The 26900-nt window shown below is 40.6% G+C and overlaps 1 protein-coding gene across 5 annotated transcripts in view; it reads left to right on the top strand.

The window, feature by feature from the left end:
- mms19 (MMS19 homolog, cytosolic iron-sulfur assembly component) overlaps nucleotides 1–26900 on the top strand; it is an 82803-nt gene that overhangs the window by 13215 nt on the left and 42688 nt on the right. For all 5 annotated transcript variants that reach the window (XM_073027003.1, XM_073027007.1, XM_073027005.1 and 2 more), the window contains 14 exons: nucleotides 1094–1194; nucleotides 2708–2793; nucleotides 7230–7304; nucleotides 8292–8361; nucleotides 10508–10636; nucleotides 12125–12186; nucleotides 12739–12825; nucleotides 14314–14388; nucleotides 15889–15966; nucleotides 17089–17227; nucleotides 17337–17491; nucleotides 20138–20216; nucleotides 24388–24513; nucleotides 24644–24725. In XM_073027003.1, the coding sequence (XP_072883104.1) occupies nucleotides 1094–1194; nucleotides 2708–2793; nucleotides 7230–7304; nucleotides 8292–8361; nucleotides 10508–10636; nucleotides 12125–12186; nucleotides 12739–12825; nucleotides 14314–14388; nucleotides 15889–15966; nucleotides 17089–17227; nucleotides 17337–17491; nucleotides 20138–20216; nucleotides 24388–24513; nucleotides 24644–24725 (1344 nt within the window). The remainder of the gene's footprint in view (nucleotides 1–1093; nucleotides 1195–2707; nucleotides 2794–7229; nucleotides 7305–8291; nucleotides 8362–10507; nucleotides 10637–12124; nucleotides 12187–12738; nucleotides 12826–14313; nucleotides 14389–15888; nucleotides 15967–17088; nucleotides 17228–17336; nucleotides 17492–20137; nucleotides 20217–24387; nucleotides 24514–24643; nucleotides 24726–26900) is intronic.

Genomic DNA, 26900 nt, shown 5'->3' with positions numbered 1-26900 from the left:
TTGAAATTTGACTCTTTTTACTCCTTTCCATAGATGCTGCCTGACCTGCTGAGTTCCTCCAGCATTTTGTGTGTTACATTTAATTGATTTTGTTTATTAATGAATCAAATGTTGATGTTATTATTACTTAAGTGTTGAATTTCCACTATACTCTGAGCAAAAAAATCCATTCAATCAATGTTGTGTTAGAGATGTACAAGTATATGGTTAAATATGTGCAGAGGAACAGGAGTAGGCAATTTATTCTTCTGACTGTTCTTCAATTTAGTATGGTCATGGCTGATCTATACCTCAATTTATTAGCTCTTGTTGCAGGTCAGCTGATAGTTATATCTAGGAAAAAATCTGTCGGTCTTGGAAAAAAATCGATTACTCAGAACTTGCAGTATCTTGGAAAGCAAGTTTCAGATTTAGTGATTTCACTCCTATATAACCCAGCTCTAATCTTAAGGATATAATTGAATTGGTCTTGATTCTCCCAGAAATTGTGTCTACTGAGTCAAATCCCTTAACATTTTTAATACCTTGATTAGCTCACCTTTTAATTACATAACTTTATCGGAGTCTATTTGGAACTGAAAGCAGGGGACTGTTTCTGCACTTCGAGCACGATGAGCTCACAAAGCCACAGAGGTTCATTCGTTGATTGAATTCAAAATGCTAAAGTTCAAAGTAAATTTATTTTTAAAGTATTCATGTACGTGTCACCATATACTACCCTGATTAATTTTCTTCCCAGACATTAACAGTACAGCAAAGAAATATAATAGAATCAATGAAAAATACACAAAAACAATGATTTGACAAATTAATGTGCAACAGAAACTGTGCAAATAGTGTGCTTTTGCTGCTACTTTTCTGCTGTTATTATGTAGGTTCATAATACCATTTGCATGAAATGAGGTTTTTCTCTTTGGAAATATTTTAGGAACAGTATCCTTTAAGAAGGGAAGCAACATAAACCTGGGGTATTGTGTAGGCTTGTATTATTCTGTGTACTTCTGTTAATGGTTATGGTACATTGTTATGTAAGTGGACTAGTATGTGAGCTAGGTGCATTCTAATTGTGTTCTTGTACCTTATTAATCGGTAGAACAAGTTTAACAAATTCTGAGCCACGAACAAGAGGCCGAGGGGTGCACCTGCTGTCTCAGGTTCTGCTGCAGTCGTATTCTTCCCTCAACCAAAAAGAAGGTAAGAGGCTGTTGCCCTTACAGGTTGAGAAAATGCTAAATTAAATATTTTTAAATCTAATATACAACTTTGGCTAGCATGGGCAACATAGACCAAATGTTTTCATTCTTGTGCCCTGCTCATTCAATGACATGCCCAAGCCCTGGAATGAAATTGTATTCTCACCTTTCTTTGCTTAGCCTTACTAGCTAAAAGTTATGATTAACATTGTTCTTACTTTTGTATCTTGTGGCTCTATCTAAAGCTTTCTGGTTACGTTGTTACTTATTTATAAGCCACTGTTTTGCTATTTAGTTAGTTAAGTGTGTTATTGATGTAAATGTGGAATTGTTTGTTGAGGAACTTCGTTAGCACTTATGAAGTTGAAAACTATATTCCCAGCACATGAAAACAAAGTGCAATCTTGCATATACTTACCTGAGAAACTAACTACAAATCTTCCAAAATGAAGTAACCCGAACTAGTCTAGGGTGGCATGGTAGCATTGCTGAGGCCTCTGTGGGTCAGGGTTGATCATGGATATTGCGTCCTGGCTGTCTAAGCATGTGAGCCACGGCAGTACAGTATGGAGAGTAAGCGGTTGTCCATGTAGCAGACATGTAGCAGAGCTCTCTATGCAGCTCTGATGGATCCAAAGGAACGGCAGAGACTGATACCATTTGGCACCAGCAGCATCGCAGGAGTTGCCAGTCAGCGTTGAATTCAAAGTAGGACTGCCTTAGGGGCTCCGGCTCCAGATTTTTCCCTCGGACTTTACTTCCTAAGCCTTCCCCAAGCGTGGGTATAGCTGCAAGGCAGCAGAGATTTGAGATGAGAGATCAGAGTTTTCCTTCTTCTGGATGAGCTTCTGATGACGGCGCCCCACCTGCCTGAAGCGATTGGTTAGAAGGCACCAGTATCCCACCTTTGCCCCTGCTCTTGTCAGTAGAAACGGTTTCATCAGGCTTAGTAGCTAAACCACACAGGAAGGTCAGAAGCTGAACATGGTTGACAGAGGCTATTTGAGGTGCACACCATTGAGAGCATTTAATAGGTGGTGGGAGATTATCCCTATTACCACTCCCTGCTATAACAACCTTAAGGAACCTTGGTAGCATAGTAGTTAGTTCAATAGTCCCTGTCCGTAAGGTGCTTGTACATTCTCCCCGTGGCCACATGGACTTCCTCCAGATGTTCTAGTTTCCTCCAGCATTCCAAAGATTTATTGTAGGGGTTAGCAGGTTAATGGGTGACGTGGGTGTAATTGGGTGGAGCAGGCTCATTGGAATGGCAATGCCTATTACTGTATTGTATCTCTAAATAAAAAATACAAAAGTCCAATTCTGTAGCCTCTATGCATTATTCCAGTGGCCATATGAAGATTGATTCAAAGTACCCATTGGTAGTGAATACCACTCAGATATGCTCTTTAGAATAGCTAAAAAATGGGGAATTGCAGTCCTGCCAGCTTCATCCACGTGTCCAAAACAAACATTAAGCTAAAATTATGACTTTAACTTTACTTCTCTTTCAGTGGAGGTACTTGTTTTCTTTTATATTGATCGATTGAAGGATCATCACCTTATTACACCTTATGTATTGCAAGGATTGAAGGCCCTGGTAAGAATATCTTTTGTTTGCTTCTTGTGTTCTGTTAAGTGAAGGTCATTATTGCCTTGCATTTTTTTCCAATTTTTCTCTACTAATTATTAGACATAGACTTCCCACATCGCATTCAGCTCAAGCCAGAATGAGATTTGTTCCCTTGCTTCAACCTGACTCTTAACTGCAATTTCAAATGTCCCTGGTGCACGATTGTGATAAGTCTAATGCCATGGTGAGATTTCTGTAGCTAACAAAACAAAGTGAAACAGGTATTAAATGTGCCCTGCTGCTGCTCGGTGGTCAAACCCGTGATCTCTGGATGAAACCTTCACTGTTTCTGAAAATCTTCTTGTGCATTTCAATGTACTTGTCAAAAACCTAACTGTGAATTGAATTTGAATGGTGGGGTAGGGGTAAGAAGATAGAATATGGTGCTTTAAACACAGGATTCTGAGAACATACTGCATCAGTAGGTAATGAACAGAGAATGAGTTGCTAAGTAAATGTATTAATGGATATGAGGGAAAATAAGCGATTGGTGTGGGGAGGAAATCTTGTCGCTAATTGGCTGTGTGGCGAATTTGAAAAGTATATAACAGCCAAGCATTCGGAGGAATACATCATGGTCAACAGTGCACTGACGCTGTCTCCTCGCATGGTGATGAAACATTTGCAAGTAAATTGCCAAGGCTGGAGAATAACCATGGTCATATCTTTCTTATTACCGTACTCAGTTCCACTCATAACACCTCACTGGATGAATTCTTCAATCTGTTCTGACTAAGCACTACCGTTAATGTTTTCCTTGCTTAGTAACACCTGTCCTTCTTTAATCCCTCCTGCTCTGTTGCATCTGGAACAACAGAACCCTGGAATGTTGGGCTGTCTGTTCTGCCCTCTTGCAGTAAGTCTCACTAATGGCTACAATATCATCATTCCAGGTGTTGATCCGTGCCCTGAGCTCATTTGTCTTTCCTTTGATACATTTTGCATTGAAATATGCACAACTTAGGACATTAGATGCACTATGCTCAACCTTTTGATTCCTGCATTTATCTCCACACCCTCTCCACTATCTGTTTTGGCACGCTGGTTCCCATCTTCCTGCAACTCTTGTTTAAACTCCCCTGTGTAGCACTAGCAAAGCTTCCCACTAGGATATTAGTCCCTTCCAGTTCAGTGCAAATCATCTCTTCAGTACTGGTCCCACCTTCCCTGGAAGAGAGCCCAATGATCCAAAAATCTTATGCACTCCCTCCTATACCAACTCCTTAGCCATGTGTTAAACTGTATGATTGTCCTATTTCTGGCCTCACCAGCACTTTGCATGGGTAGCAGTCCTGAAATCATAACCCTCAAGGTCCTGTACTTTAACTTGGCACCTAACTCCTTGAACTCACTTTGTAGAACTTCATCACTCTTCCTACTTATGTCATTGGTGCTTAAATGGACCGCAACCTCTGGTTTTTTACCCTCCCATTTAAGAATGGTGAGAACTCAATCCAAGATATCCCAGACTCTGGCACCCGGGAAGCAATATACTATTTGGGAATCTCGTTCTCATCCACAGGACCTCCTTTCTGTTCCCCTAACCCCTGTCACCATTTTCCCCCCTTTCCCTTCTAAGGTCACAGAGCCAGACTCAGTGCCAGAGACCTGACCACAGTGTCTTTACCCTGCTAGATCATCCCCTCTGCACCAACAGTATCCAAAATGGTATGCCTGTCGTTGAAGTGGATGGCCACAGGGGTGCTCTGCACTGGCTGTTTAACCCCTTTCCCCTTCCTGTCACCCAGTTTTCTGTGACCACCTTGGGCGTAATTACCTCTCTATATGTCCTATCTGTCCTATCCTGAATGATCTGGAGTTCATCCAGTTCCATTTCTAGCTCCACCTTCTTAACATGGAGTGTTGGAAACTGCAGCTGGATGCATTTCTAGCAGATGAAGTTGTCAGGGACACTGGAGGTCTCCTTACCTTCCCTCATCCCACGAGAGGATCCCACTACCCTTCCTGGCATCTCCACTGTTCTTAACTGAGCAACTATAAAAAAGATGAAACAACAAATTGTAGGTTAAATGGCTAAAATGAATTAGAATAAAGGCATTTATGAAAGTAACTTAATTAAAGATGAGAAGACTACAAAAGAAACTGATATCACACAAGCTCAGGAACTCAGCAGGTCAGGCAGCATCTATGGAGGGGAATTAGCATTCAGCATTTCAAACTGCGACCCTTCATCAGGGCAAAATTGAAATTTGAATGAATGGGTCAAAAGTTGAGCGCAAGTTCATATGAGGAAGTTAAAGTATTTACAGAACAAATACAAATAGCATGGAAAGAAATTTTGATGTTTTGATGTTGTTTCACTGGTTCTTCCCGTCCCATTTATTAAAATGTTTTCATTTGTGTACAGAAACAACAAAACGGAATTGTGTTAGCAGTCGATAAATATTCATTGTTTGCAATGGCAGCTCTTGCTGAGTCACAATGAACGATGTATAAATTGTGTAAATTAATGCCTTTGTGATCACTGTGTTAGATACGAGCTGATGTTCACTAAATGGCTCATAAAATGTCACTCATTGACTTGATGTTTAAAATTCACCACTGCTAATGCCCTTTTATTTTATTTTATGGGTAGCAACAATTACCTAGGTTTGCCTATTTATATGAACAGCCTTGTAGATTAATTTCCCAGTGCTCTGACTCAACAGAAGTGTTTTGGCCAACAGAAGACCTGAAGAAAAACGTCAATATTCTTTCTCTCCAGCTATCTACACATTGGCCGTGGGTCGCTTTTCTATCAATAAGAAGCAGAATTTCTAGCTGAGATTATTTTTTCCCCCATCCAGCTTGGGAATTAGCAATCAACTCACCTTTTTTCTCCATTTCCATGTCCTTTGTCATTGCTGAGATTAGTTAGCATCATGTACCGTATGTAAGATACCACCATGGTCCCACAACCCCACCATTTGTTGGGGGAATATGAGCATTATTGACTAACCATTCTAGCAGTGTGTAAACCTAATTCAAAGGATACTTAAGATCTGATCAAATAGCTTGGTGGTATGGTCGTGTAGCAGTTAACCTAACACTGTTACAGCACCAGGATTACTGATCAGGATTCAAATCCCATAAGAAGTTCGTACATTCACCCGTAACTGTGGGGGTTTCCTTCTGGTATTACAGTTATCTCCCACATTTTAAAGACATATGGGCTAGGGTTAGTAAGTTGCGGGCATGCTATGTTAGTGCCACAAGCGTGGTGATACTTGAGGGCTACTCAAGCACATTCTTGGACTGTGTTGGTTGTTGACACAAATAACGCATTTCATTGGAAAAGAGTAAACAGTTGACGTCTTGGCCCAAAGCATCGACTGTTTACTCTTTTCCCTAGATGCTGCCTGGCCTGCTGAGTTCCTCCAGCATTTTGTGTTTGTTGCTTGGATTTCCAGCATCTGCAGATTTTTTTCTTGTTTGTAACACATCATGAATAATAATGCCAATCTTAAAAAAAATTTATATCTATCTGTAATAGGAACAGTGGATCTTCCGTCCTACGGGCAAGAGTGAAACATATTGCATTTTCCATTAATTTGATAGTTCATGAGCATTATTACTTTTTGTTTCTGTATTTATTCCGTCTTCTGAATATAAATTTGTAATTACAGAAATATTTTGTTCCATATGCTACTGTATGTCTTCAATTAGTTGGTGCTGGCCAATTTTTTCAAATTTTTGGCACAAGGCATACTTTACCATATATACCCATATAAATATTGAACCTGCCTCTACCACTTCTACTGGAAGCTCGTTCCACACAGCTACCACTCTCTGAGTAAAGAAGTTCCCCTTTGTGTTACCTCTAAATTTTTGTCCCCCAACTCTCAACTCATGTCCTCTTGTTTGAATCTCCCCTACTCTCAATGGAAAAAGCCTAGCCATGTCAACTCTATCTATTCGCCTCATAATTTTAAATACCTCTATCAAGTCCCCCCTCAACCTTCTACGCTCCAAAGAATAAAGACCTAACTTGTTCAACCTTTCTCTGTAACTTAGGTGCTGAAACCCAGGTAACATTCTAGTAAATCTCCTCTGTACTCTCTCTATTTTGTTGACATCTTTCCTATAATTTGGGGACAAGAACTGTACACAATACTCCAAATTTGGCCTCACCAATGCCTTGTACAATTTTAACATTACATCCCAACTCCTATACTCAATGCTCTGAGTTATAGAGGCCAGCATACCAAAAGCTTTCTTCACCACCCTATCCACATGAGATTCCAATTTCAGGGAACTATGCACCATTATTCGTAGATCACTTTGTTCTCCTGCATTCCTCAATGCCCTTTATGTTGGATAAACACCAGCTACATCATTTAGGTTTGGCTGTTTTCTGTCTAGACTTGGTGCCTTGAATTATTTTGTCTTGTGTCCATCCTCAGAGCTTGAGTTCTGTTTTGCCCGAAGGGTTGGCCGTGGCAGTTTTGAAAGCACTGTTTCAGGAACTGCATGTTCAGGTGAGTGTCAGAAAGTCCTACAAAATATAAGTACTGCTGATGAGATTAATATTGTAATGCCTGCACTGTTTTGTGCACTTTATGCAGTCCTGGGTAGGTCTGTAGTCTAGTGTAGTTTTTTACGTAGTTCAGTCTAGTTTTTGTACTGTGTCATGTAACACCATGGTCCTGAAAAAACGTTGTCTCATTTTTACTATGTACTGTACCAGCAGTTATGGTTGAAATGACAATAAAAAGTGACTTGATGACCCTGTTCCAGGCCTATTTGATTTTTCAGTTTTGATTTCATATATGTCAAGAGGATCGGAGTTGACGACACTGATGATTTTGTATTTTTGTGAGATATTATAAACAGCCCTTTTTTTCCCTCTTTTCTTTTTTCTCTTTTATTAGTTATTAGTTTTTTTAGATTAGTTTTTTTGCATAATGATTTTTTTTCTTTTTTCCTTTTTCTTATTTCTTTTTATTTTATATTATGATACACCTAGGTTTGCCTTGTCTGTTTGTATATTGTATCATTTACGATGTGGGAGTACTTATTTATACTGTAATCATTGTTCTTGTAATCTTTTATAGTTAGTTGAAATATGTACGTTTGTGATCCCATTATCTATGTACCAATTTTATTTTGTTGTTATTAATAATGATAATTAAAAGATGGAAAAAGAAAGAAAAAAGTGACTTGACTTGACGAGGTCAAGGCCTTCTTCAGAACCTCTGTTGGACTCAAACTTTCTATGCCTTAAATATAATGTTTGATAGTTCTTTTTATTAGTGTTTTAGCATGCAGCTTCTCTCCAAAATGATTCTGTTCAGTAAGTTCTGTTTACAGGACCATTGTAGATATTTAAATGATGGAAAGTGATTTGTTTGAGTTATTTATGGTCTTTGTTATGGATATTAGAACCTGCACTCAATTCCAAGTACAGGACAGAGACATTGGCAATGTGTGTCTTTTTTAACACATGCTTTTCTTTCCATTCGTAGTCTCTACTGCAGTCTGAAAGGCATTCAGTATACAGCATAATCACCAATTTCATGGCCACCAGAGAGCAAGGTAAGGGTATTTCATTGTCATCCCTTTTGACCTTTCCTTTAAAGGAAAATCATTATGGAGACTCAAGAGATTGCAGGGGCTGGAGTCTGAAGGAACATAAAATCTTCTGGAGAAACTCTGCAGATCAGGCAGCATCGTAAGTCATAGAATTATAGTCTTTCAGCATGGATGAAGACCATTCTGCTCACAATGTCAACATTGACCATTAAGTACCCTTTGGCACCAATTACATACTAGTCCAATTTTATTCTCCCCACATTCTCAACAGTTCTCCCACAATTCCATGATTGATTAATATTACTGGGGACCATTTCTAAACATTCACTTTCCCTTTCGTCATTCGAGGACATTTCAGATCAACAGATGAAAGGTCTTGACACATAACGTCGACTGTCCATTTCCCTCCACAGGTGCTGTCTGGCCCAAAGGGTTCTTCCAGTGCTTTTTTGGCAGCCATGTAAATTATCTAAGTAAAATCAACTCTATATCCCGTGTTCTCTACCTACTTCCCAATTTGAGCAATCAGCCTTTTGTTAAGAGATTGTAAGTTTTTGTCACTATAATTTTGCCTGATTTGTCTTTCTAAAGACCTTGAGCCAGTGTTGTCACTCATTTGTACCTCATCCTTTTTATTCAATTTTTCTTGATAACCTTATTTTTCAGAAAGAATTTCAGTCTCCATTTTTAAAATGTCAGGTTCCTATATCATCCAGAGCTTTTAAGGAACACATTTCATTGTGGTGGTGGGGAAGCTAACATAAATCAAATCTTAAATGTTAACTGCTGTACATGCGGGACTGAATCTGGGACTGGGGCCAAGAACAATTTCTAAAAAGCCTGGATCTTATTCAAAGAATCTGTCCTTTTTTCTTGGATGTTTTTCACTATGCTGCTTAGTTTCTCTGTATCTATGCCTTCATGAAAAAATAAGCTTGTATAGAATCATGGAATGAACCCTGATGTCATTCTAGTGAATTTCCAGAATGTACCAACACTTAAGACCCAATGAAAGATTCATTTGCCTTGGGCCATAAACAGAAACCACCACCTGAGATGTGGTTTGACCAGTTCTATACACAGATAACTCTAAATGAAAATAAACTGTAACTTTCCCCTTTCTACTTCTGTAACAAGGTCTGTGTCGGCACCTAATTTTTTTTTTAACTTGTGCAGTTCCTGGTTTTGCGCCAGTAAGAAAATGTTCTGATTTTTGTCTTGGTCGGATCGAACATTTCGTGATATTAAAATACATTTGCTATAATTTTCCCAAGTTGGCTTCACATTAAATTTCTCCGCTTTCTAACCTCCTTTTCTCATTTACAAAATGTAATATGCTCCATAGCTGGTGAATGAAGGTGGTGTGCTGGACCAGGACCCTGGTGATGCAGGTGCCCAACAATCCAGAGCTTAGGATAGTTAAATAGTGGACTATTGGAGTTTTGCTGCCTAACTCTTAATGGTGAAAATCTGAGATCTGTATAGGAGTGTAGATATAGGTGTGTGCACAATACACAAAATTCATGTCAGACAGCATCCATGGAGCCAAACTTCATGTTTCTGGACTTTGTCCAGATCAAGAGTCTCCACCAAAGTTCCCTCTTAATTTTTTTATGGCAGTGGAGTTCGACCATTGCCCTGAGCAAGAAATTTTCACATGGCCTGAAAACTGTACAGCACTTTCAATGCTTACATATTGAGAAAATTTCAGCGGCGTGGCAACAAAGGCTAAGTGTGCAGGAGCATTTCAGTATCCGTACAGCCGTGCACCTGCACAGGTTTGAGGGAACAGAGGTCTCATCTCAAATCATCAGCTGTCATTTCCCTCCGAATCTGCTGAGCTCATCCAGCTTTTTGTGTTTGTGTGTTCCTCTATGGGAGTGCCTCCAACTGGTTTCTTAAAGGGGTTTTGAGGAAAAATTGTTCTTGGTCCCAGTTCCAGACTCTAGATTCTCGCACGTACAGTAGTTAATATTTAAGATTTGATTTCTGTTAGCTTTTTTCCCCACAACAACAGTGATTTCTTCTCGGCTACTTTTTTTTAAAAAACCATCAGGTTTGTGTTCCTTCAGGGTTCATTAGTGAGCTGATATTTGTATTTCTTATGGATTTTTGCACAGTGTGACACTATTTGTTATTCTTGACTTAGAGCTGAAAGGATTAGGAGCTGACTTTACGTATGGCTTTATTCAAGCGATGGATGGAGAGAAGGACCCGAGGAATTTGCTATTGGCCTTCCAAATCTCCAGAGACCTTATTGTTAAAGATTATGACCTTGGTATGTATATGTAGGGATAAGTCATATCTTCAATGCAATTCATGTGTGCAACTCAAAATCATTTCAGATTTACACTTCTACTATTACAGTTACTACTCATACTATTCCTACCACTTGCTGCTATTATTACTGCTGCTAATACTACAACTGTCATTCTACTGGAATTCATAGGCAGGTGTTCTGAGTCACAGCTCTAGTTTAAATTTTTTGCATTTGGCTATATGTGCAGCCAATTAAAATTGTATAATAGAGTGGTGATCTATGTAGCTTCAAATGAGTCTGTGGAGATGGACCCTGTTGTGAAAAATATTGTTTCGAAACCTTAGTGAGAATGTAAAGCTATTTTAACAGGTTAAGTGGACATATTACATGTGCTGACCATTTCTCTGTACTGGAAACATGGTACCCAGAATCATTTTAGTGTTGGGTTGGCTCAGTGTCAGACAGGCTATTGGAGCTGCTGTTTAAGAGCTTGAGTGGGTGTAGCTTCTGTTTTAATTCCCTCCCCTTATCTCTCTCACTCAGTGTAACGCTGTGCTGTTTTCTGGGTAGATCTGGACTGCTAGGCATGCTCCATGGTGCACAACTGAGCTGTGCATATGTTGCAGTTGGATGTTGTTGGAATTGGTTTGTTTCTGTATCTTGAAAAAGCAGTGTCAAAGAAAAGATCAATGAGGACTCTTGTTCTTGGCTGATAATCGAGATGACCTATTTAAAATGTGGCTTTTTACTAAATACGTGATAACCACTCAGATGCATCTAATGTTTTTAAATAGTCTTCCGTTAGCTGAGCTTAAGCAGGAAGGGTGACCATTTGAGCTTGTTTCATGTTTTCTTCAAAAAAAGTATGATATTGCATTATATGTATCTTTCATGAGCTAAAGGCACCCAAATACATTTTGAAACCCTGAAGGATTTTCAAAGCATAGTCACAAAAGTGACAGGAAATACTGCCCTAATAAACATTGGTTTTCTCAGCAATGTGGGTGTAAAGGTATGTGGTTTCAAATTTCTTGGCTAATCTATGAAAATCTATACCAAAACTGCAGTTGCTGGAAATCTGCACAGACACCAGAAATGCATGAAATACTCAACAGGTCAAGCTGCTCCTGTGGAAAGTGTGTCAGAGTTTTAGTCCAGTTTCAAGTTGAAGACCTTGCTTCAGAATGTTTGTGTGTTAATTCTGTCTTGGATAATCCATCTGGTGCATATTATACAGAATTATATTATGAATACATAATATTTATTGAGCTGCTGGACATTGTATTTGTCTCTGTACAGCCATTTGACTTTAGTGTGGGCTATTTATAGAATGCATTGCAAATATGATACTACCTTGCAAACCTGCAACCTCTACCACCAAGGAGGAGGAGGCTGTATGGTTCACTAGCACCTTAGCAAGGAGACATGCGGAAGTACAGTACATCAGTCCTTGCAAATTGCATCTGAAAATAAAAAGACATTTAATTGTTAACTTCCTATTTTCAGGAATCTTTGTGGAAGAGCTCTTTGAAGTCACTTCATGCTATTTTCCAGTTGATTTTACACCTGTAAGTTGTTATATTATCAATTTAATCTAAATGGAGTTTGCGGGAATCACACATTATGTTAGTTTGATATGTAGAAAATATTTGTCAGTAAAAGCCAGTAGATTTCTTGTGGAATAGAACCTAATCATCAAATAGGAATGTATATGAATGTGATAAGTCAAGAGAGAGAACTTCTTCAAGTCAATAGTCAAGGTGTAGTGAAGAATCTGGCAACTGAATGCTTGTTTTGGAATGAGTTTCTAAATTTTGCACGATATTTCAACATTTTTGAGCATGTTGATATGTACGTAGAAGGTCAGTTATCAAATCTTGGGGAAAGGGAAGGTCAAAAGTGGGGACTTTTAACCTTAAAAGCAAAAGCAGGAGGCCCATAGAATACTCCAGATCTTAGCACCGTGTTGCAAAGAGGAAAAGTGATTTGAAAGAGTGGTGTTGGTGGGTGGGAGGGGAAGGCATAGTGAATAAATTAGTGAAGTGAGATGGTCTCTGCTGCTTGTTATCTCAAGGAACCAGCTAGAAGAAAGGATCACTTTGCTTTTCTCTTGTTTGCAGCCTCCAAATGACCCACATGGAATATCTCATGATGATCTAGTGCTGAGCCTGAGGTCTGTTCTTACTGCTACGCCTCGGTTTGCAGAGGTAATTCCAGAATTCTCTTTCCTTTGTTCTGATGAATCTCTTCTAAGGAGATGTAAACATTGGTAACCAGCATCTGAACTCCTCAACTACTTCTATGACTTTACCTTTTATTGGTATTGTACAGCATAGGAGGATTTTCTGGCCAATGTGCCTGTGCTAGCCCTTTGAAATATTTACACAATGGTGCTACTCCTAAGGTCTTTCGCCACCCGCTGTAGGTGTTCTTTATCAATTATCTATAAAAGACCTTTTTGAAGTTAATCTTCATGGCAGGTTTGTTAGCGAAACGTTGGTTATAATCGATACCTATAGCTGGCTGGAAGCCCAAGGAGAGTTTATTCATTTTACAATGCTTTGTTTGTGTCAGTGACCAGCATTGACACTTGTTGCGCTGGGGCAGCCCACAAGTACTGTCTTGCTTCCAGCATCAATATAGCATGCCCACAACTTACTAACCTGTTTGGATTGTGGGAGGAAATGAAGAAACCAGAGCACCAGGAGGAAACACACACGGTGATGGGGAGAGCATACAAACTCCTTACAGACAGTGGTGGGAATTGAACCCTGGTCGCTGGCACTGTAGAGCATTGTGCTAACTGCTATGTTACTGTGCTACCCAAAGGATGTTGAAGGCAGAAACTCACTGTATTTTTTAAAAATAAAAATTATTTAGATGAGCAGTTGAAGAACCTTGACTATGTAAGTTATTTGTTTTTAATTCACTAATTGTATTTTCGCGTAGTCAGTGCCAGTTAAATGGATAAGACCTTGCGCTATAATCAGAGCAATCTTTCTCTATTACTTATTGTCCAGTAATGTAATATCTTGGAATCTGTGTCCTTTTCAACCTCTCTTAGACTGCAAGCATCACCTGTGTAAAGAACATGAAGCCCGTTTGGTCTTTATATTCCCTTCCTTCTCTGTGACAGAAAGCAATAATCCAGTGATTAATTTACCAAAGTAGAAGCCAGGTTTCTGAATCATTGATCCAAAAACTGAATTGCAAACTTCCTCATGACCACTAGGGAAATTTAAAATCTGAAATTAGTATTGAAATGATAACCATGAAATTATCATACTGTCATAATAATAGTCAAGTTTATTAACATCCTTCAGAGCAGAAAATCTATACTAACCTGGCCTAGATATGATTCCAAACCTGCCAACTCTAAACTCTCTACTTAGTTCTCTGTTAATTAGGGAATGGACAGTAGTCGTTTTCAATCCCAACAATGTGTACATATTTCTTGTGCATGAGTAAGTTTTAAAACAAGGCCCTATTTATAAGGTAATGGCCTTTGTGATTCTGGCCTCAATTCACTTTAATTCTGCTATTGTCCAAAAATTCTCTATTTCTGCTTTGAATATATTCATCAACACTCTCCACAACTCTTCGAAATAGGAAATTCTTATGAATGTATTTATATTAATGTTATACCTTTCTACATGTGTATCTTCTGTCAACTTGTTTCTGTTTCTTGCACACAGTTCCTATTGCCACTTCTAGTGGAGAAGCTTGATTCAGATGTTCAGAGCTCAAAGGTGGACTCCCTTCAGACCCTGGTACGTAAGAAGCTCAGTTACTGACATTGTACGAGTGGATTTCTGCGGTGTTACACATCCAGTACTCAGGGCTGTAACATCTCATTACTAACTGAGCTTTATTCCTTGTTCTAAGTGAGTAGATCAGGATACCTGCTACTTCATTTGAACCTACCTGTGGATGCCAGTAGTTCCACTAAAAATTCTGGCCATGCATTTTGAATACATGTTTCATGTTGTCTTAAAGGAGCTTTTAATTCCAAATGTGAAGTGAGCAAAGGAAGACATAAGAATATGGCCATAGTGAAGTGAGTCATGGATAGATAGTCATTGTTATAAAGGAATAGATCAAAAATAACCCAATGGAGAAACTCAGTGGGCCAGACAGCAACAGTGTCCAGACTACAAGAAGGGCTGCGACTCGAGGAGTTGACTATCTATTTCCCTGCACAGATGTTGCTTGACTTGCTGAATTCCTCCAGTAACTTGTTTATTTTTGCTCCTGATTCCAGAATCTGCAATTTCTTCTGTCCCTATAAAGGGACCTGTGTAATCAAGACACATCTGAAAGCAAGTGAGACCCAGACACCCTGGATTGTGAGCCACCACTAGAGAAGCAATTGCTGATGTAGTGATTCCACCAGAGTGGGGACTTCTGTCTCTGGTGGTTACTGAATTGTTTGCTAGAGCAGGGTTATTGAATCCATAACTTTTTAGTTTTGGTTCCATGTCTCATCTCTCCAGTTACACATGTATTCCCTTATCAGTAGATGACTCCTTTATTAAAAGGTAGACAAGGTGGCTGGGGAAGATTATTGCTGTTCTAGAGCAGGTTATTCCATGGAGGTTTGAAGTGAAAGCACTTCAGTGTGGTATAAAATGGGGGAAGTGGTGGAATGAACAAAGAATGCTAGAAGAAAACATCATGACAAAATAAGCTTTCTCATTCCTGTGTTTACCCAGTCTAATCTTTTGTGCACAGCAATTACTGGTTGCAGTGCTGTAACTCGGCAAGACGACTTTGCCAGTGCCTCGCAAGCCAGCTGGAAGAAATGGCAGTATGTCTGTTGGACTACTGTTTGAAAGCCTTGTATACCATTCTTGTAATGGCTGTTCCCTCATCGTTGTTGGGTCGAAATTTCAGGATATTCCTTATGTGGTGTAGATGAAGGTCACCACTACCAGAGCACCAAAAAAATGATTAATAAACTTGTGACCTTAGCATCTTAAGTATCTGTTCAAAAAGTATGTGATGCTCAGTGTAGTATTGAAACCAACTTTCCCTCCTTGAATTCTTTCTACACTTCTCACAGCCTTGGTAAAGCAGTCGGTGTTATCAAACACCCCACCCACTCCAGATATTCTCACTTCTCCCTCCTTCAATCAGGCAGAAGATACAAAGCCTAGAAAACACATCACCAGGTCAAGCATGGCTTCCATCCCACTGTTAGAAACCTGTTGAATAGTTCCCTAGTATGACCTTACAGAGCAACTCTTCATCTTGTGTTCTCTCCTTTGTAGACAGCATGCTGCAAGGATTATAGGAACAAGGATCTAAAAGAATTCCTGCCAGCTCTTTGGCATTCCATACGGAGAGAGGTAAGGAAAAGAAGAATAGCACACAGCATTTACTTGTGGCCTGATAAGGTGCCAGTTTTCACAAAGTTGTTAGTGTCCTTGCATATTAATCAGGGACTTCTCTCCATAGACTAAAGCACAGTGGCCAAGAGGCTGTAGCACTTGTGAAGTACTGAGAGGTAGGGATGTGTAAGTGTATGTGTATTTTGATTCCAAGTTGAGCTTCTTATGTAGACATTTGAATTGTGAAGGTACTTAAAAAATTAGATGCAATGAATATATTTCTAATTGAAACAAAAACTAGTTATTGATATCAGGTACTAATTATAAATCCACCTAAAAATCTGAAGAGAAATTTGAGTGTCTAGATTTTTTAACTTGTTGCTCTAATGCCACAAATTTAAATCTCCTCAAGTGAAATATGATCATGCACGGAATAAAAGGAGGAGAAAGTACAGACGATAGTGTTGGGTAAAGAGAGTTCTAAAAGGTTCATGTGGTGCACAAAGCAGAGACAGAGACTTTAAAGATAAGATTAAAGAATGATTTTATTTGTCACTTGTACTTCGAAGTATACAGTGAAATATGTCGTTTTGCATCAGTGATCAGTATAGTCCAAGGACGTGCTGGGGGAAGCCCACAAGTGTCATCAAAGCATGTCCACAGCTTAGTGACCCTAACTCGTACATCTTTGGAATGTGGGAGGAAATGAGAGCACTCGGAGGAAGCCCACATGGTCTCGGGGAGAACGTGCCAACTCCTAACAGACAGTAGAGGGAATTGAACTCCGATCGCTGGCACTGTAAAGCATTATATCAATAAGCTTTGGTACCGATGGTACAGTGACTGAACTAACCAGTCAGTAAAAACTTCCTGTTTTGTGGGATATGTATTATCTTCAGAGCTAACCTTGCTTGCTAATGGGTTGAGACTTCCCTAAAGTAATTTTCTGGATAATAGTTAGGGAGAGCAATTTCCTTTGGTGGAAAGGGGTCAGATTGCCAGGGTTTCCTATTGCAGCCTCTGTTCCATGCTGCCAATGCCATAGAACTGGTTCATGTGCTAGTGTATGCTGTGCATTTCTTTGCTAGTGGACTCATGGGCTTTACACAATGTGGCAAATCTTGTTTTAATTCTATTTAGGTCTTTCAGACAGCAGTTGAGAAAGTCGAGACCGAAGGCCTTGCTGCTCTTCAAGCAATTGCGACTGCTCTTTCCAAGTCGGTTATTGATTCAGATGCAGAAGATAGCCTGGATACTTTCCTTGGCAACGTTTTACAAGGTGTGCACAAGATCCCATGCTACGACTGGAGCAATCCTTCTCATTTGTTGATTGATGCTGTATAGCAAAGTACTATCTTGAAAACTGTCTCTTTTCCATCTTCTCTCAGACTGTGAGCACCACCTGTGTGAACCAGATATGAAACTTGTGTGGCCGAGTGCCAAACTACTTCAGTCAGCTGCGAGTGCTTCCTACAGAGCATGGTACAAGATTACCAGCTGCATTTTTCCTCTGTTACTGGAACAATTCAACAAGCATAAACAGGTAAAGGAAGAAGAATTGTGTTGACAAAATGCTGGAGTTTGTCTTCAAGGAAGAAATAGTTTGATTACATGAAGTTTCTTTTTCTGACCAGTTAAAATATTGTAATGAGGATAATAGGGCTTTGTAGTGGAATATTGTGTGAGTAGATGAAAAATTGGACAATGAAGTTTAATAGAGTCATGGAACACTGCATCACAGACACAGGCACTTTGGCTCATCTAGTCTGCAAGGATTGTTATTCTGCCTAGTCCCATTGGCCCTCACCTGGACCAGATCTCTACCCTTCCCGTCAGTGTACTTATCCAAACTTCTCTTAAATGTTGAAAGTGAATCTACATCCACCATTTCCACTGGTAGCTCGTTCCATACTTGCACACTCTGAGTGAAGAAATTCCCCCTTAGGTTCCCCTTAAACATTTCACTTCTCACTCTTTAAATGACCTTTAGTTCTAGTGTCACCCAACCTTAGTTTAAAAAAAACACTACTGGGGTTTACCCTATCTAAACCCCTCATAATTTTGTATACCTCTATCAGATCTCCCCTCATTCTTCTATGCTCCAGGGAGTAAAATTCTGACTGAGAGATAAATGTGTGAATATGCACTTTGGTATCTCAAGGTAAAATATTCCTTAAAGGAGAAAGCTTGCATATGAGCAAAGTATAGAGATATCAGGATGTTCTTGTGTACACATTGGAAAAGTTAACAGGCAGAAACAGTATATGGTTAGGAAGGCAAATGGCATTTTGGGCCTTCGTTGTAACAGGGTTGGCACTGAGTAGAAGGGAAACTTTGTTAAAATTGTACAGGGTACTGATAATGTCACAACTGGAGTACTGTGCACAGATTCAATCTGGTTATTTCAGAAAAGATATACTGGCGATGGAGGCAGAACTAAAAGTATTAATAAGGCAGAGAGGATCATCCTATCATGAGCCGCTAATGAAATGAGGATATACTCTTTGGAGTATAGTTGGAGGAGGGCAATCTTATTGGAAAATGTAAGATCTAGTGTGGGGGGTGGGGACATAAGAGAGCAGATTTCAAGATATGTCCATATGGGAGAACCTTGAAGGAAGGAACAAGTACAAGATTAGGAAGCAATTGTTTAAAACTGAGGTATATAGGAACTCCTTTCAAAGACTAGGAATTCTTTACCCAATGGCTGTAGAGGCTAAATCATTAAGGATATTTAAAGAGCAAATGGATGAACTTTTGAATGAACAAGCAATTGAGGACAACGAGGAACTGGCACACAAGAGGAGATGAAATCTGAACGCAGAGCAGGTTTGAGGGACTGAGTGCTTACTCCTGCTCCTCTTGCAGTTCTGGTCACCCATCTACAGGAAAGCTATCAATAAGAGTGAAAAAGCACAGAGAAAATTTACAGAATGTTGTTGAGACTTGTGAACCTAAGTTACAGGGAAAGTTGAATAGGTTAGAGACATTTTTTCCTGGAGTGAGTGAGATTTGAGAGAGGTACATGTACAAAATTATGTGGGGTATAAGTAGGGTAAATGCAAGCAGGATTTTTCCTTTGAGGTTGGGTGAGACTAGAACTAGAAGGGATAGGTTAAGGGTAAAAGATGAAATATTTCTGGGGCACATGAGGGGAAACTTCTTCATTCAGGGTGGTGGGAGTGTGGAGCGAGCTGTCAGCGCAAGTGGTGGATGCCATTTCGATTTCACTGTTTAAGAGGTTTAGATTGGTGGCTAGATGGGAGAGGTGCAGAGGGTTGTGGTCCAAGCACAGATCGATGGAACGAGGCAGTTTAAATGGTTTGGCATAGACTGTATGATCTGAAAGGCCCTATTTTATTCTGTAGGAACACCTGATGGTTCCGAGCCTGCACTTGCTGAAATTTAGAAAAATGAGGGAGTATTGAAAAGCCCAGGATAGAGTGGATGCGGAGAGGATGTTTCCAATAGTGGGAGAGTCTAGGACAAGAGGGCGCAGTCTCAGATCAGGATGTCCATTTAGAACAGTTGGGACCAAGCTATTGGTTATATTTTAAATGAAAATTGTGCATCTTATTCTAAGAGTATGAATATTTTATGTATGGTACCCAGCGGCCCTTTTTTTCTTTGCCTGTAACTCCCCCACCCACCCACCCTTTGATGTATAGCAGTAGAAATTACTCCTATTTGATTTCAAGGATCTCACATTCAGTGAATGCACACTGAAAGGAGCATTAACAAGAAAGCATCATCAAGTGTGGTAACAAAGCCTTTTGCTGTTGAACAGCCTGATCCCTCTGGGGTCCTGCAGCTGAAGAAGATGGCCTATACATGTATCTGACACTTGGTTGTCATCCAGGATTTGCACTGGGCTTTGTCAGTGTAATCTGTCTCAGCCACCTTTCAAAGATTATTTCCACTGAGGGTGTGTGTACTGTGATATATCCTGTCCTGTTTGGGCGGATGTTTAGTATCCTGTAACACTGTACAAAGAAGAGCAGGTGAATACTCATGTCCCAGGCAACTTTTCTTATTGGGGAACATCTGCCCTTTCATCCTGTCCTTGGTGCTAACAGAAAGGTTAACAGATTTGGTTATATGATAGTGTGAGAAAATGTTGAGATGTTTAGATGGCATTTGAAGGATAGAATCAATTAAACTAATGGGACAGTTTTTGTTTCCTTTGCAGAGTAGCCAACGTTGGACTCTCTTAGGAATCCTAAAGGTTTTCATTCAACTTACTGACAACTGGAGCAGGGATGAGGAAGGTGGGTTGGATTTTGTTTACACCAGAGTTTCATGGATGAGTGGGTCCACAGTACTGCTGCAAAAAAAAACAAAATCATGACGTATGTGAGTGATGATAAACTTGTTTCTGATACGGGTCTCTATTGTAGACTTAAAGTGGGAAGCCGTAGCAATGGTCCACACCCATTTTGCCAGCTGGTGTACGGCTCTGACCTCGGTGTGATCATGCTGAGTAGCTGCTCTGGTCACTGTGGCTTACCCAACTTCAGCTCTCGTGGAAAGCCACCTGCGTCAATTTAATGCTAGGGGTACATCCGGGGAGTGCAGGGATTTGTTCTGGTCCTTTAGGCAATGGTATAAGGACAGAAGCTCAGGTTGATTTTTAAGGGGAGTGGGTAGGTTCCTGTGTGGGTTCGGACAGGAAGACTAACAGCATAACTTGCTTCTACCCAATTCTGTCTAGGGTCTCAATCCAAAATCTTTCCCCCAACAGTTGTTGCTCAACATAGTTCCTCCAGATTACAGCAGGATCTGCAGTCCCTTGTGTTTGTAAAATCAATCTGATCTTGTCTTATAGAGACATTCTTCTCCAAGTTTCTCTGTTACCGAAAGCTTTATTTCTTTCTTTTCCAGTTTTGAGATCTAAAACATTAACTATACTTCATTTTCCACAGACACTGTCTGATCTGCTCAATGTTTCCAGCGGTTTGATTTTTTTATTTCAGATTTATCCCATATGGAATTTTCACTTTTAACTAACACCCGTAGTTGTTGCTGGGAGAAAGTAGAGACAATGTGTCTGAATGTAGAGGTAACTAGTAAGGAACAAACAGCATGTGGTCTAGGGGTGTGATTCTCACTTGAGGGATAAAATGCTCAGCAGTGCAAGATCCTGGGTTTGAATCCCAGATGAGTTCTCTGTTTGGGGACAGCACGTAGGTGTAGGGTTTAAGTCAAGTCAACTTTTATTGTCATTTCGACCATAACTGCTGGTACAGTGCATAGTAAAAATGAGACAACGTTTTTCAGGACCATGGTTTACATGACACAGTACAAAAACTAGACTGAACTACATAATAAAAAAAAAACACAGAGAAAACTACAGATCTACACTGGACTGCATAAAGTGCACAAAAACAGTACCGGCATTACAATAAATAATAAACAGGACAGTAGGGCAAGGTGTCAGTCCAGGCTTCGGGTATGGAGGAGTCTGATAGCTTGGGGGAAGAAACTGTTATATAGTCTGGTCGTAAGAGCCCGAATGCTTTGGAGCCTTTTCCCAGACGGCAGGAGGGAGAAGAGATTGTATGACGGGTGCATGGTGTCCTTCATAATGCTGTTTACTTTGCGGATACAGCATGTAGAGTAAATGTCCGTGATGGCGGGAAGAGAGACCCCGATGATCTTCTCAGCTGACCTCACTATCCGCTGCAGGGTCTTGTAATCTGAGATGGTACAATTTCCAAACCAGGCAGTGATGCAGTTGCTCAGGACGCTCTCAATACAACCCCTGTAGAATGTGATGAGGATGGGGGGTGGGAGATGGACTTTCCTCAGCCTTCGCAAAAAGTAGAGACGCTGCTGGGCTTTCTTTGCTATGGAGCTGGTGTTGAAGGACCAGGTGAGATTCTCCGTCAGGTGAACACCAAGAAATTTGGTGCTCTTTACGATCTCTACCGAGGAGCCGTCGATGTTCAGCGGGGAGTGGTCGCTCCGTGCCCTCCTGATGTCAACAACCATCTCTTTTGTTTTGTTAACATTAAGAGACAGGTTGTTGGCTCTGCACCAGTCCATTAGCCGCTATACCTCCCCTCTGTAAGCTGACTCGTCGTTCTTGCTGCTGAGACCCACCACGGTGGTGTCATCGACGAACTTGATGATATGGTTCGAGCTGTGTGTTGCAGCACAGTCGTGGGTCAGCAGAGTGAACAGCAGTGGACTGAGCACGCAACACTATTGTAACTAATGTAACACTATTAAGGGACCAGCAACATGGGTTCAGTTCTCCTGCTGGATTGTGCATTCTCCCCATGCCCACGTAGGTTTCCTCCCACATTTTAAAGACAAAATTAGTCACATGTATAATTGGGGTTGTGGGTTTGTGGGGGCTGAAAGGGCCTTTTTACTGAGCTGTATTTATAAATTAAGAAAACAGAAATGTGGAAAATGGGGCAATAATAAGTTGAGTTTAAAGAAAATAATCTGTGTTATTGGAGTTTGAGTAATGTCCTCAGTAAAGTTGCAAAGATTGTTATAGCATTGAGTGTGTTCCCAGCATCACTGGAGATAACTGCCAGGAGACCAAAGATCAAGGAATAAACTAGAGCAAACAAACCCTGAACTTGATAGTCCTATCACTCTTGTCAACCAAATAATATCAATGTTTGCTTTTCCCATGGAAATCTTCATAGAGTACTTACATTGGGTAGATGTGTGCTGTAGTAGAAGCAGTTCTGGTAATGTCCTTTCGGAATAATGGTCACAGAGCAATGTCTGCCTTTCATTTGACTTCAGAGTCAGCTATGGCAAGAGAAATTGGATGCTGAGCAGGTCCTGGAAAAAAAACTATTTAGAAAAAAAAATTATCTTGCCAATTGTTCTATTCTGTTTGTAGTAAGATTTTAAAAGTGTGAAAGGAACTGCTCTTGGAATTTCTTAAATCTGCATTGACACACAGTGGCCACTTTATTAGGTATTTCTTGTACCTAATTAAGTGGCCTTGACTGTTTGTTCATGGTCTTCTGCTGCTGTAACCCATACACTTCATGGTTCGACATGTGTTTTCAGAGATGCTCTTCTGCATACCACTGTTGTAACGTGTGGTTCTTTGAGTTACTGTTGACATTCTGTTAGCTTGAACCAGTCTGGACATTCTCCTCCAACCTCTCTCATTAACAAGGGGCTTTTGCCCACAGACCTGCCACTCACTGCATACTTTTGCTTTTCACACCATTCCCTGTAACTGTAGAGACTGTTGCGTGGGAAAATTTCAGGAGATCAGCAGTTTCTGAGATTCTCAAACCCCCCACCCCCGCCCGGTCCAACAATCATTCCATAGTCAAAATCACTTTGATTACATTTCTTCCTCATTCTAATGTTTGGACTGAACAACAATTGAACCTTTTGATCAAGTCCTGTGCTTTTTTGCATTGAGTTGCTACTACGTGATTGGTTGATTAGATTTATGAGCAGGTGTACCTAGTAAAGTGACCACTGGGTTGTATATATTCCTTCTTGGCCCCACCATTTTTGAGTTCACTCCACCCAGAGTGAGCTATCAGCTACATAATGCTTGAGCTCTTTAATTCTCTCACTGCTGCTCTCCTTTAAGACTCTCCTTAAACCCTCCTCTTCTGTCAAAGGTTTTGCTCTTTTGTCCCAGTATTTCCTTTTGTGGTCAGTGTCGATTTTTGTTTGTCCAAGAAAGTGACTTGCTAGTTTTTTCAGAAATGAAAGGCATTGCATATTGGCATTAGTATATTATTGTCACAGGTACCAAGGTACAGTGAAAAGCTTTTGTGTGTGTCCAAGCCAGGTAGGTCACGCCACACAGAAGTACATTGAGATGGTAAGAAGAAAACAGAATACAGATTGTAGAAAATCACCAGGGAACAGAGAGCACTGAGCTTTTCTTTAAACATGAATAAGCAAACTTGTGGGTCGTACACAGCATATAAAGTTATGAGGCCTATAGATAGGACAAGCAGGCTTTTTTCACTAACTAGAACTAGAGGTCATAGGTTAAGGGTGAAAGGTGAAATTTTAAAGCAGGAATCTGAGGGGGGACAACTTCTCAGAAAATGGTGTGATTGTGGAAAGAGCTGCCAGTGGAAGTGGTTTGCTTAAAACATTCAAGAGAAGCTTGGATAAGTATATGTATAGGAGGGGTGTGGAGTGCTTTGGTCCACCTGTGGGCTGATGGAACTAGACAGAATAACAGTTGGGCATGTATTAGATGGGCTGAACTGCCCATTTCAGTGCTGTTGTGCTTTAGGACTCTTTACAGTGTTGCATCTATTGAGATGGTGCAGAGCAGGTAAACAAAGTGCATGGGCCATGTCAAGATTTTTTGGAAAATTGAGAAGCCAGGATTTTGCAGCAGCAAAGAGGGTACTGGTTGGACAAGCACGGCTGCAAATCCATACTTTGGTCTTTTGTTTTTCTTTAATTCTGTTTCCTTCCTTGCAGATGAGAATCCCCTCTGTGCGTTTAAGGATCAACTGTGTGGCCTGGTATTCTCTGCACTGACTGACTCCAGTGCCCAGTTACAGACAGTGGGGACCAGCACTCTGGCAGTTCTGGGATTGCAGAAAGGTTCAGATTCTCACACTTTATTATCAGTATTTTCTGAATGAACTCCATCAAATCGCATGTGTCCTGTTTTGTCAATTAATCTGCGAATAGTCGCTTGGCATCTCACTCATGATCTCTTTTCCTTCCCTAGGATTGCTGTCTCCCTCTGACATAGAATTAAGCGTAGATCACTTGAACAGACTGATCCTTCAGGAAGACAACCCACAAGTTTGGTGAGTATATTTGGTTATTTATATTTAAAGAAAATCTCTGTGCTCTCTGTTCCCTGGTGAAATTTTCCGAGTGACCAGTTATGAGCAACAGAAATATCTGGAATGAATGCAACTGTTGGACATATTTAGCAGATTAAACAGCATCAACTGGTGTTTCATCAGCTGCAGAAAGTGGTGGACACAGCCCAATCCATCACCAACAAAGTACTCCCCACCTTTGAGAATATTTTACGTGGAGCACTGTCTCAAGAGAACAGCATCCATCATCAAAGACGACCACCATTTGGACATGCTCTCTTCTCAGTACCACCACTGGGCAGGAGGTACAGAAGCCTTAAGTCCCACACCATCAGGTTCAAGAGCAGTTATTACCCTACAACCATCTGTCTTCTGAATTTTATTCACCATAACTCTTGAATTGATTATGCAACCTACAGACTCTTTCACTTGCAACTCTCACGGCTACCTGGACCATACCTCATCCCATCCTGCTACTTGTAAAAATGCCATCCCCTTCTCTCAGTTCCTCCATCTCTGCCACATCTGTTCTCAGGATGAGGCTTTTCACCCTAGAACAAAGGAGATTCCTCCTTTTTCAAAGGAAAGGCCTTCCTTTCCTTCACTATCAACTGCATCTCTTCCGTTTCACACACGTCTGCTCTTACCCCAGCCTCTGCATCCAGCACATGATTCTCCGAAACTTCTGCCACCTCCAATGGGATCCCACCACCAGGCACATTTTTCCCTCCTCCCCACTTTCTCTTTCTGCAAGGATCACTCCCTACGCAACTCCCTTGTCCATTTGTCCCTCCCCATTGATCTCTGTCCTGGCACTTATCCTTGCAAATGGAACAAGTGCCACACTTGCCCCTACACCACCTCCCTCACTACCATTCAGGACCCTAAACAGTCTTTCCAGGTGAGGTGATACTTCACCTGTGAGTCTGTTGGGGGTCATTTATAATGTTCGGTGCTCCCAGAGTGGCCTCTTGTATATCGGTGAGACCCGACGTAGATTGGGAGACTATCAAGCCATCAAGCATCCACGCTCCCTCCACCAGAACAAGCGGGATCTCCCAGTGGCCACTCATTTTAATTCCACTTCCCATTTCCATTCCAGTTTGTCCATCCGTGGCCTCCTCCACTGTCGTGATGAGGGCACAGTTAGGTTGGAGGAACAATACCTTATATTCCATTTGGGTAGCCTCTAATCTGATGACATGAACATCGATTTCTCAAACTTCTAGTAATTCCCCCCACCCTCTCCCCCTCCCCTTCACCATTTCCCATCCCGTTTTCTCTCTCTCACCTTAACTCCTTGCCCGCCCATCACCTCCCTCTGGTGCTCCTTCCCCCTTTTTCTTTCTTCCATGGCCTTCTGTCTCTTTCACCAATCAACTTCCCTGCACTTGACTTCATACCTCCCCCTCCAGGTTTCACCTATCACCTGGTGTTTCTCTCCCCACTCCCCCCACCTTTTAAATCTACTCTTCAGCTTTTTTTCTCCAGTCCTGCCAAAGGATTTCAGCCCAAAACATTTACTGTACTTCTTTTCCATAGATGCTATGTATAACTCACTTTCAAGGACTCTTTACAACTCATGTTCTCAGTATTATTTTTTTTATTTCCAAGTTCTGGCTTCTTTTGCACATTAGTTGCTTGTCAGTCTTTGATTAGGTATAGTTTTTCATAAACTATATTGTATTTATTATTTTCCCTGTAATTGCATGCAAGAAGTGAATCTCGGGTAGCATAATGTTACGTATACTTACTTTGATAATACATCTACTTTTACTTTGACAATAGAATGACTGGCCTGTGTTGTTAACTCCTCTCCATGTGAATGCTTCCTGACCTGCTAAGTATTTCAAGTGCTATCTAGTGGAGTCAGATTTCTAGCACCAACAATGTTTTGTTTATGGGCCTTTCTCTTAGGAAATATTTGGACTGCTAGAGTATTGTACCCACTCTTTGGTACGTGATCAGATTTTTCTTGAGTTAATTGCTCCTCAGGCAGAGGTGGGGAGATTCTGCATTGTGGTTTGAAGATGGCGCGTAGTTGGGAAAACATCCTTGTTTTGATGCCAATCAGTACAACTTTTGGGTTCTTACTATTAGTCACAGGACCTGAGAGTTTGAAAAAGGGCACTCAGATCTCTGTTCTGTCTAGTTACA

Source organism: Hemitrygon akajei, chromosome 23 (genome assembly GCF_048418815.1).
Source record: "Hemitrygon akajei chromosome 23, sHemAka1.3, whole genome shotgun sequence".
Classification (NCBI taxonomy): domain Eukaryota; kingdom Metazoa; phylum Chordata; class Chondrichthyes; order Myliobatiformes; family Dasyatidae; genus Hemitrygon; species Hemitrygon akajei.
Note: the sequence above shows the minus strand (reverse complement) of the source record. Positions and strands in the feature narration are given on the sequence as shown.